Here is a 12,500-nt window from a genome sequence, read left to right on the forward strand (position 1 = left end):
TCTTCAACCAATGATTGAAGATCAGGTTTCGTGCTCCCTCTGTCGATAACACGAACAATGTTCTGATTGTCAGTATGCCATTGTACTTTATGTCCTCTAAGGCTATGTCCAATCCAATGGACAATAACATATTGTGTACAGCTTTCAGCTCTCGCCAAGTAGAGCTCTTTCCCGTTTCATTAATTTGCCATTGCCCCTGACACACCAAAGTGTGTTTTGCGGAAACTACGTAACCGCCAAAGCCCTGCTCAGATGCATCTGAATAAACCACGGAATCAAAAACATGAGGCTCGTCGAACAGCTTCTTGCCATTTAACTGGCCCACATTTTTATCCCAGAATTGTAGCTCTTCTCTAACCTTTGAAGAGCAAGGAATGATGGCATCCCACGATTGCCTAGTTTCTATCGCGAAATACATGTGTCTGGTGTACAAATAAACGGCCGAACCAATGGCTTTTGACATGGATATAATGCGACCGGTAACCTGGGCTAGGAGTTTGGCTGAAACATTGTCAATTCTATCCAGAACTGATGACAGGGATTCCTTTAATTTTGACAACCTGTTTTCAGTTACATACAAACGGTTTTCTGACATATTGAAAACGTGACCCAACCAGGTCTGGGTAAGGGATGGTTCCCAAGCACACTTATTTCCGCTGAGAACGAAGCCCAATCGGCCAAGATCTTCCTTGACTGCTTTGGCGTCAACAGTAGCGGACTCTTTGGAAGAATTGCCGCCTAAACCGTCGTCCAAAAACATGCAAATTCTCTTACCTGAACCCCTCCAATGACTTAGCAGAGGTTTCAAGAGTTTGGTGAATATGTAAGGAGCGGTGGACAGACCAAACGGTAACACGTTAAAAACGAAATAAGTCGCTTTACCCCGATAGGATCATTAGAATCCTAGGTAAGTTCGATGACTTGGAAAAATTTTAACGTGATGATAACCCTCCTCTAGTAGATCCAGGGCTGTGGTTATGTCTCCGCATTTGAATTTATACTTAAAAAGGTGGGGGTTAACATGCCGTAAATCGAGTACCAAACGTCTTTTCCCATCGTCCCGGGTTGACACAGTGAGAGGGTTTACTACCCATGGCTGGCTTTCAACGACGGAAATACACTGGGTGGCTAAGAGATCATTTAAGGCCTCCGTGACGAAGTCGTTATTGTCTAAGGCAGATTTATTATTCCGCAAAACGCAAGACTCCGGAATACTGTGTAATGGTAATTTATAACCCTCTTTAATCACACTCAGAACCGCTTCAGTGGGCTCTAGCTCTTTCCAAGCTAAAATATTTGTTTTAAGCCTCCCTCGAACGCTGTCTGGACGGCATTCCCGCTCTAGAAAATCTGCCTTCTCAAAGGGTCTACTATTTATTTCAGAAAGTCCAGAAACATGCTCCGAGGCATCATTGCTCCCCGATAGGGATTCGCTATCACACAAATCAATAAAATGATTACTTAACTTCTTTCCGTCTGGTTGCGTCTGTGCAACGACCAACAAAGGACATTCAGCTCGCCAATGGCCTGGTTTACCGCAGCTGAAACACGTGCCACGTTTCTGGCCGGGACCGCCTGCAAATGGACCGATATTTCTTGTGGCACCCGCGGACTGTGAAAAACGGGATGTGTAATTCCCTGATGGGAAAGCGAACGAGCTTTGTAATGGCGAAATAGCTGTGTTTCCCACTGCTCTGGTAGACTTGAATGACCAGGAGCGAACCCTCGCAGCCTTGGAGGCGCGCGTTTCGGCAAGTTTTCTCTGAGCTTCTTTTTCGGCCTTTTTCATTTTCTTGGCGTCCTGGTCGTTATCGGCGAGTTCGTTGTCAAGGTATTCGCCGACGGTTTTCCAGCCATACTCAGATTTGTCTGCTATTAAAATGAGCTTTTGGCGTCGATCAATAAGCTCAATACCTTCATTCAGCTTGGCGATACATGCGTCCTGTTTTCCACTGTTGACGGCGTCTTTGGCTTCACTGACCACGGACTTCACTTGCTGGTTAGGTTTGAATTGTTGTTCGTGCCCTTTCTTTTTGAATGTACGTGATTCCGTAAGGCGGATCTTTTTTAATTCAGTCATTTGGGTGTTGGAGGACTCTTCCAGCTGTCTTTTCATTGAGTCTAGTTTGTTGTCGATGATTGAAGAGAGCTTTTCAAGCATGCTGGACTGCTGCCGGTCAAGTTCGGCTTGAAAGGCTGGATCCATCGGTTTGGAATTCTGGAAAAACGGTGCGTCCTAAATACAGGATTTGAAGACAAATTGAACCTTAAGACTTGAGTACTGTGAACTGGGCTAACGAGAAAACTTGATTTGAAAATAAAAATCTCGAAACGAGAGCAAGCTGGCAGCAACGTCAGCATAGAATGGCTCGACTCAGCAAAATCCCGCCCTTATAGTACTTGCGTCACCATAGAAACTGTCAAAAACCGGCGAACCGTGAAAACAACGATTTGCTGCTATTCTGCGAACCGCAGCAAATAACAATGTTCATGTGCCCCAGGCCCCTGGCGCGCAAGAAGTGGACATAACGCGCATGCCCTAGCGCAACAATGTTGCGAGAACGTGGCCAAACGAGTACAACATCATGCAACATCCAAAATGTCGCAAGAAAAATTTGACCGTTTTCAAATTTGATCCAACATCATCCAACATGTTGCAACATATCGCAACATATCGTAACAGGGTGGCCAAACGTATGCAACATGTTGTGCCCAACAATGTTGCAAGATGTTGCGTTGAAATGTTGCGAGCTTTTGGCCAGGCCATTAGAAGACAATTAGTTGATCATTGATACTTATCTTGTGTAATTGACAAAAATTAAAGACCACAAAGCTAAGATAGTCATAATGTCTTGAGCTTGCATAGAAAAACTTCATTCTTGTGGCACTCCTACAAGAAAAGCAACTCAACAGTTACACAGCGATTAACTCTTCACTGAGACACCTCTCCCGATTAAATGATACTATTGTTTTGTGGCGTTGTCGTAGTCGTAGTCGTCGTGGTTTCTTCAACTCCCTAATATCATTGGTGAAAAGAGGAAAAAGGATCGTGCTGCACGTGTGGCACGCATTTTAGCACAAATTTCTGCGCATAAGCTGCACAAAGGCCGGTTTACACGGTACGATTTGTCGCCCGGTTTTGTCGGGCCGATAAATCTTGTAAATTGTGTAAAAACGTGTAATTTTTCCTTAAAAGATCTTCCCGTTGTCCTTTTAGTATCCGCCATTTTGAAAGCTTTAATTTTTTAAGTATTTATGCGCATTACCCACTCGCATGCCATCACAGGTAACCCAGGCTCACTGTGCGTCACGTAGGTATTAAAATATAGAGAACATATGAGACGAAGTTTAGGTCTGGAAATTTGCTAGAAAATGGAAAGAAAAATCGATAAAACTTACCATGTGGTGAGCTGTTGTTGTCTTTAATACGTACACGAAGTTTCGGGGAAAATGGTCCCCGTTCACCTTCCTTCATAATATAGTGACAAGGTAGGAGACGGAAGCCAGCGTCGGGACTCCGATCGACCCAAAACAAGCACGATTTTTTCCGCGAAAATCAAATCCAGTCGCTAAATAAACACGCCAGGTTCGTGGAATAGGAATTTCTCTAAACCATGAATCCACTGAAGCATCTCCAGGTAGCAACGCGGAGCCACCAGACTCCGTAAAACTTGTAAGTTAACCTGCTAAAATGGCGGCCAGAAAGCGTGGTACTCACGAGGTGCCCAATTCAAAATGGCACTGAACTCTGGACGCCTGGTGACGAGTATAATAAGTCTCCCTCGAGGGAGGGGAGTCCCAAATTGCTCAGTGAGGTTTGTTTTTAGCAATTTGGGACTCCGATCCCCTCCCTCCAGAACTTATTATACTCATCACCAGGCGTCCAGAGTTCAGTGCCATTTTGAATTGGGCACCTCGTGAGTACCATGCTTTCTGGCCGCCATTTTAGCAGGTTAACTTACAAGTTTTACGGAGTCTGGTGGCTCCGCGTTGCTACCTGGAGATGCTTCAGTGGATTCAAGGTTTAGAGAAATTCCTATTCCACGAACCTGGCGTGTTTATTTAGCGACTGGATTTGATTTTCGCGGAAAAAATTGTGCTTGTTTTGGGTCGATCGGAGTCCCGACGCTGGCTTCCGTCTCCTACCTTGTCACTATATTATGAAGGAAGGTAAACGGGGACCATTTTCCCCGAAACTTCGTGTACGTATTAAAGACAACAACAGCTCACCACATGGTAAGTTTTATCGATTTTTCTTTCCATTTTCTAGCAAATTTCCAGACCTAAACTTCGCCTCATATGTTCTCTATATTTTAATACCTACGTGACGCACACAGTGAGCCTGGGTTACCTGTGATGCCATTTGATTGACATGGCGGTTTCTCTCGGAGTGTCGGCCCGACTTCAAAACATCTGGCCCCAGTTGTTCGAAGGGTGGATAGCGCTATCCATCGGATAAATAACTAACCAGCGGACAAACACGAGCAAAAGCAATTGAGTTATCCAGTGGATAGCACTATCCACCCTTCGAACAGCTGGTCCCAGATTTCATTTCCATAAATCGGACGTTCATCGGTTGTCAAAATACACGCAAGATTTGCTCTCCGACACCGTCGGGCAGACAAATCGTACCGTGTAAACCAGCCTTAACAACGACGCGAAATCACCAAATTTGAGATTTTGACGACAACGTAAGCATGCAACAGAGAATCCTTTATTCTCTATTCTGACTTTGAAAGCGCTCGTACCAACTTATTTTGAGGATACTTAGCCCACAATGTAACACGTGAACGAGATGGAATAATCGCCAAAGAATTACAGTAGTTTAAAGTAATATTATGAGGTGACGTTTTCGTCAACTTCGCCGTCGTAGATCTTAAATTAGGGAGTTTAACCAAAGACAACGGCGACGGAAACACAACGCCACAAAGCAAGAATATCATTGGTTAAGAAAGCAAAAATAATCGTGCTGCACGTGCAGCACGAATTTCCGTGCATTTTCGCATTTTTGCCGCACTCCACAAAACAAGAACGTGAAATCACCAAATTTTAGGTTTTGACGACAACGTGAGCATATAAGAATGAACCATTCATTTTCTATTTTTACTTAACCATTTGTACCCATCCAGTTAAAGGATAGTTCGCCCGTATTGTATAACGGTAACAAGACGGAATAATTGCGAAATACTTGCGATAGCGCTAAGTTATATTTTGGTGTGATGCTTTCGTTGCCGTTACCGTCGTCTTTGCTTAAACTCACTAATAATTTATGATTAACAACGGCGACGTGTACCAAAACGTCACTCTTTCGCGATCATTGCATCTCGTTCACCTCGTACAATTGCAGGCGAAGTACCCTAAAAATAAATTGGGTACGAGAGGTTTCAATTTGTACCACGTTGTCGTAAAAGCCTCAAATTTGATGATTCCACGTCGTTGTTACGCAGAACAAAATGCGTGCCTCACTTGCAGCACGATTATTTTTTCTCTTTAATCCAATGATATTATTGCTTTGTGGTGTCTTCAGTCGCCATAGCCGTCGTCGTTGCTTAAGTTCTCAAACTCATGATTGCGCAACTGCACTGCACTCGCTCTACCATCTAAGTTATCAAGCCCGTTTGGGGGGGGGGGGGGTGTCTACAAAACGAAGACCGAAGAGCCAAAAACGAAGACTTGAATCTCAACTCATTTAAAAGCTGTTAAAAGGTGCTGAAAGGCATTGTTCGGCGCTAAAACAATAAAATCAATAGGTTCTTCTTTTTTTTGTAGAAATGCTCCCCCCTCAAACTACAAAACGAAGACTCTCGCTAAAAGCGATTTATTTCCACTGGGACTTTTGCCACCGAAAGAAGGTCATCCCCTTTGATTTAGTCTCACAAAAAGAACGGTGGATGTATCCCGTCAATGGTGATTGGTCAAATTGCAGGCCTTCCCGTCAAGAAACCGTGAGATACTACCACGCGGCGAAAAAGTGTGTAACTAACAGATTTACCTACTTTTCAGTGGACTACATTGAAATCCCCAATGATATTAAAGATAGCCTTCGAGATTCACACAAGAAGTACCTCACGAGCGAGTTTGGGTTGACGTTCGACTAAAACCTGACACTGCGTTCCTAGCTGCGAAAATAAAGCTCTTTGGCGAGGGTCTTCGTTTTGTATACAAAAATTTGGTTTTATCAACGGAGTTGATAATGTAAATTGGCCACCGTACAGAGATTCTAAAAGCTGACGTTTCGAGCGTTACCCTTCGTCAGAGCGAATCCGCTCTGACGAAGGGCTAACGCTCGAAACGTCAGCTTTTAGAATCTCTGTACGGTGGCCAATCCAACTCCGTTGATAAAACCAAATTTTTGTATACTACTTCCCCACCGACGAAGCACCACAGTTTCTTTAGAAACTACCCCTTCATTCTTCGTTTTGTAGTTTGAGGGGGGCATTTCTACAAAACGAAGACCCTATCGATTTTATTGTTTTAGCGCCGAACAATGCGTTTCAGCACGTTTTCACAGTTCTTAAATTAATTGAGATTCAAGTTTTCGTTTGTTGGTCTTCGTCTTCGTTTTGTGGACAATCCCCGTTGGGAGCTGGTCACTTTCAAGTTCATATTGGTTGCGGTCGCATTAGGGAGTCAACAGTACTGTTAAATGAAGTTCTGTTGTTCAGTGTTCCCCTAGGGATTCAAAACACCAGAGAGTTAACATTGGTTGTGGTCAAACTTGAGAGAAACACCGTGAGTGTGACACTGGTGTTGACCCTACTGCAGTGTCAACTCTCTGGTGTTTTGAATTCCTAGGTGAACACTGAACAACAGAACTTGCTTTAACACTAGTGTTAACTCCCTAATGCGACCGCAACCACTAGGGTTGTGTCAACACCAGTGTTACACTGTGATTCTCTCAAGTGTGATCGCAACCATTATCTCCAGTAATAGATGAATGTGTGAATTACATAAATGTAGTTCAAATCATAGTTAATAGAGGGGACTGGTTTTGAAGCTCTGCAAACATCAAAGGAGCAAACAAAGATGCCAAGATTTTGGTTGGAAAGTCCACAACCGTGCACAATCTTCTGTTTTGCGCTCATACGTTATGCATGAATTATGTAACCAACACGTTTCTATTAATGGTTAGTTCCTCAGTACGGAGTAAACAACTATTGTGTTTTGTGCAATGTCAAGTCCAAAGAAGAGAACAAAAACCTACAAAAAAGAAATTTGTTGGGTTTCATAACCATTCCCCTCTATTAACTATGTTCAAATATATGACAGCACCTCCCATTTGTGGTCCTTATCTGAGGAGACTAAAGATTCTTAGGGCGCGTTCGATTGACCGTATTCCGGAATAGGAATACAAGGAATAGAAGCTAGAAATCCTGCGTTTTTACGGAGATTCACATTAAATTTGTCGAACACCTGTTAAAATGCTAATGTTCGAGCGGACAAAGAAACAAACACCACCGCCAAAGCGGCCATTCGCCTTCCTGTCACGGCGAATAATTTCATAGCCAGGGATGTAAACATCACTATCCTTAACCGAGTCGTCAAGCCTGGTCTCGTTAATTGATAGAACATCAACGAGTGTGTATTAACAAGCACTTCGAGGCATTCTCCCTGCTTTGAAGAAATTCGACATGGATAACCCGCGGAGCGGCCCAAGGGGAGAGGGAGGGGTGGGAAAGGGTAGGCCGCTACGCTGGCGTTCCCTGGCAGTAACCCCGTGCTTTCTTTAGCGCTTAGTGATTGACTCAAATATCAAACCTATATTCTCAGCCAATCAGCAAGAGTACCAAATATAATTGGCTATCGTACTTTGTCGACTGCATTTATTTGTTTTACGCTAGTTGGCTTATTTGACAGCTGTTATGATTGGTCAGCGTAAATTTTCAGCTGAGCGCACACGCGTAAACACACCCTTCGGCTGATGAATTAAAACGTCTGACCGAAAATAAATTTCTGATCTAAAATCGTGGGCAAAAACCGGAAACAAATTTTGACTGAGGTGTTGAGATCAATCTCGAAATTAAGCTCCTTGACCTCCCCTGATTTTTGGAACACAAGTAAGATTCGCTTTTTCGCATTATGGCTTTTTCCATTGGAAACCCACCGTTACTCTTCCATTCGAAAACCAAATCGTGACTATCAAACTGAAACTGGCTCGCATTTTCATACTGCAAGCAAGTTAATTGTAGAAAAACAACTTACAAGCAAATAAACAAAATGATATTTTTATTGAATAAAAATACAATTTGATGAGTTTATGCATTCTTCAAAATGTCTATTTTTGTTTCGGTCCACACTGACACCTGTTTAACCCAGTTTAACGCCACCGTTTTCAAAAACCCAAGGTGCCATCTATTCGCACGGCAATCCAAAAGCATTTTCAAAATGATACTTTTGAGAAATTCTCCACCTACGAAACCGCTTTTCGACGGTGTTTTAGGGCGTTTTGTCGTTAAGAGATCGCCGCAAACCGAGCTTACTCTCTCTTGATATCAAAAAGGAAGTTTTGGCATCGACAGATCGCTCTGCCGCAAAATCACCCTCCAATAATCACCAAAGTCTGGTCATTTGAAGCAGTATCAGTGCTTATACCGGAGTAAAATCGACCAAACCCTATTGGCTGTTACCAAGACAAAATAAAGAGAACTTTCAGAGAAGTTAATTTTAGAAACGGAAGTCAGTTTCCGTCCGCGACAAACATGACGTTGCATGAAGACATCGGAGCGGGGGAGCATGACAATAGGGAGTTTAAGAAACGACGACAACTACGGCAACGACAACTCCAAAAAGCAGTAATATTATTGGTTAAAAGAACCAAAATGATCGTGCTGCACTTGCGGCACGCATTTTTGAACAATTCCCTCCCGTACTCGTCAAAACTACTACCTGAAATGACCAATTTTAAGGTTTTGACGACAACGTGGACAAACTACAGTGAATCTTTCAGTCTCACTCTTTACTTCACATCCGTCCTTACCAATCCAGTTATAGGACACTTCGCTCATATTAATGATAATAATGATAATATAATATAAACAAGATGGAATAATCATGAAATACGTAGAATCGCTCAAACTTATATTTTGAAGTGACGTTTTGCGACTCCATTAGGGAGTTTAAGAAACCACGACGGCTACGGCGACGAAAACGTCACTTCAAAATGTAAGCTTGAGCTATTCTAAGTATTTCATGATTATTCCATTTTGTTCATATTATACGATATGGGAGAAGTGTCCTATAACTGGATTGGAACCGAAGGATTTGAAGTAAGGAGTGAGGCTGAAAGATTCACTTCAGTTTGTCCACGTTGTCATCAAAACCATAAATTTGGTCACTTCACGTAGCAGTTTTGACGAGTACGGGAGTGCAGGGATGGCGCAGTGGTGAGAGCACTCGCCTCCCACCAATGTGGCCCGGGTTCGATTCCCTTGCTCGGCGTCATATGTGGGTTGAGTTTGTTGGTTCTCTACTCTGCACCGAGAGGCTTTCTCCAGGTACTCCGGTTTCCCCTCTCCTCAAAAAAAACAATATTTGACTTGATTTACTTTCATTGTTAATTTCTGTTTACAGTGTCCCCAATTAGCGCTCCATGCAGTGCTAGAACGACTAGACACTTCAATAAAGTTCCTTTCCTTTTGCTTTATGGCGTTGTCGTTGCCGTAGCCGGCGTCGTTTCTTAAACTCCCTAGTAGGGAGCTTTAGCAACGACAACGAGAACGTCACAAACTTGCATATTTAGTGGGCAAAAACAATAGCTTTGCACGCCCTGCACGTGTGTTTTTCATTTTTGCCCATTTCTTTGCCGTCGTCAGCAAAGGAACAGCGTGAAATTACCAAGGTTGAAGTGTTATGGAGAACGTCAGCACCTAGAGATAAATTTTCATTTTTCTCCCCTAAATTAAGCGCCGCTCGTAACGGTTTCATTCCTGAGGGACTGAAACACCTTTGTCATATTAAAAGGCTTGGAATAGTCGCGAAGTGATCGCAATAACGTGAATTTATGTTTTCACATGACGTTCTCGTTGCCGTTCCCGTCGTCGTTGCTAAAGCTCCCTAATGGCGATTCGCCAATTTTGATTCCTAGTGTTTGAACATGCCCACTGCCTATGCGGCCGCCTCTGAAAACACTTCCGTTTCTGTTTCATCTACCTAGAACATATCCCTAGGGCAGGACCACTCCCTCACTTCCTGTAACCTTAATTTTCTATTGGTCGTCATGATATTTAACCAGCTTCAAATATAGCCTTGCTTTGAAAAGGGAAACAGCGCCTAAAATCACCACTCTCACTGCTTAACAATACGATTTAAAAAAACTCCACTTTTAAAAGACAATTAGTTGATCATTGATACTTATCTTGTGTAATTGACAAAAATTAAAGACCACAAAGCTAAGATAGTCATAATGTCTTGAGCTTGCATAGAAAAACTTCATTCTTGTGGCACTCCTACAAGAAAAGCAACTCAACAGTTACAAAGCGATTAACTCTTCACTGAGACACCTCTCCCGATTAAATGATACTATTGTTTTGTGGCGTTGTCGTAGTCGTAGCCGTCGTGGTTTCTTAAACTCCCTAATATCATTGGTGAAAAGAGGAAAAAGGATCGTGCTGCACGTGTGGCACGCATTTTAGCACATATGTCTAACAACGACGCGAAATCACCAAATTTGAGGTTCTGATGACAACGTGAGCATGCAACAGAGAATCCTTCATTCTTTATTTTAACTTTGAAACCGCTCGTACCAACTTATTTTTAGGATACTTCGCCCACATTGTAACACGTGAACGAGATGGAATAATCGCCGTCGTAGATCTTAAATGAAGGAGTTTAAGCAAAGACGGCGGCTACGGAAACACAACGCCACAACGCAAGAATATCATTGGTTAAAGCAAAAATGATCGTGCTGCACGTGCAGCACGAATTTCCGTGCATTTTTGCATTTTTGCCGCACTCCACAAAAGAACAACGTGAAATCACCATATTTTAGGTTTTGACGACAACGTGAGCATATAATCATGAACCATTCATTTTCTATTTTTACTTAACCATTTGTACACATCCAGTTACAGGGTAGTTCGCCCGTATTGTATAACGGCAACAAGACGGAATAATTGCGAAATACTTGCGATAGCGCTAAGTTATATTTTGGTGTGATGTTTTCGTTGCCGTTACCGTCGTCTTTGCTTAAACTCCCTAATAATTTATGATTTACGACGGCGACATGTACCAAAACGTCACTCTTTCGCGATCATTGCATCTCGTTCACGTCGCACAATTGTGGGTGAAGTATCCTAAAAATAAATTGGGTACGAGAGGTTTCAATTTGTACCACGTTGTCGTAAAAGCCTCAAATTTGATGATTCCACGTCGTTGTTACGCAGAATACCGCAAAAATATGCGCTAAAATGCGTGCCTCACTTGCAGCACGATTATTTTTTCTCTTTAACCCAATGATATTATTGCTTTGTGGTTTCTTCAGTCGCCGTAGCCGTCCTCGGTTCTTAAACTCCCTGGTCCCTAATGAAGCAACGGTTTGAACTGGACTCAAACTCATGACCGCGCAACTGCACTGTAACTGCACTCGCTCTACCATCTAAATTATCAAGCCCATTAGGGGGTGTCTACAAAATGAAGACCGAAGACCGAAGAGACAAAAACGAAGACCCAAAAACATAATTTAAGACCTGTTAAAACGCGCTGAAACGCATTGTTCGGGGCTAAAACAATAAAATCAGTAGGGTCTTCGTTTTGTAGAAATGTCCCTCTCAAACTACAAAACGAAGACCCTCGCTAAAAGCGCTTTATTTCCATTTGGACTTTTGCCACCGAAAGAAGGTGCATGAATTACGTAACCAACACGTTTCTATTGGTTAGTTCCTCAGTACGGAGTAAACAGCTGTTAGGGAGTTTAAGAAACCACGACGGCTACGGGCGACCAAAAAGTCACTTCAAACTATTAGTTTGAGCTGTCCTAATTGTTTCGCGATGTTCCAACTTGTTTGTGCTGTACAATATGGGCGAAGTATGCTATAATCAGATTGGTACGTACGGATTTGAAGCAAAGAGAGAGAAGGAAAGATTCATCGTTGTCCACGTTGTGGTCAAAACCTGAAAGTTGGTCATTTTACGTTGTTGTTTTGACGAGTACGGGAGAGAAATGTACCAAAATGCGTCCCGCACGTGCAGCACGATCATTTTTACCTCTTTTAACCAATAATATAACTGCTTTTTGGCGTTGTCGTTGCCGTAGGCGTCGTGGTTTCTTAAACTCCCAATATATTGTGTTTTGCGCGCCTACAACAAAGAAATTTGTCGAGTTCATAACCATTCTCCTCTATTCAATATATGAACCTAATGGGACCGCAACCACTAGAGTAGTGTCAACACCAGTGTTACGCTGTGATTCTCTCAAGTGTAACCGCAACCATTATCTCCAGTAATAGATGAATGCGTGAATTACATAAATGCAGGGGACTGGTTTTGAAGCACGGCAAACAAAA

The 12,500-nt window shown here is 42.8% G+C and overlaps 2 protein-coding genes across 4 annotated transcripts in view; both read right to left on the reverse strand.

The window, feature by feature from the left end:
• Positions 1-3,702, reverse strand: part of LOC138053079 (uncharacterized) — a 4,890-nt gene extending 1,188 nt beyond the window's left edge. Inside the window, exons 1-2 of the mRNA XM_068899770.1 lie at positions 3,400-3,702; positions 1,467-2,890 (exon numbers count right to left, since the gene is read on the reverse strand). Coding sequence (XP_068755871.1) covers positions 1,467-2,206 — 740 coding nt within the window. The 5' untranslated portion in view covers positions 2,207-2,890; positions 3,400-3,702. The remainder of the gene's footprint in view (positions 1-1,466; positions 2,891-3,399) is intronic.
• LOC138039874 (coiled-coil domain-containing protein 93-like) overlaps positions 1-12,500 on the reverse strand; it is a 94,486-nt gene that overhangs the window by 23,077 nt on the left and 58,909 nt on the right. The gene's annotated exons all lie outside the window — the stretch shown is intronic.

The sequence above is a fragment of the Montipora capricornis genome, chromosome 1, assembly GCF_036669925.1.
Source record: "Montipora capricornis isolate CH-2021 chromosome 1, ASM3666992v2, whole genome shotgun sequence".
NCBI lineage: Eukaryota > Metazoa > Cnidaria > Anthozoa > Scleractinia > Acroporidae > Montipora > Montipora capricornis.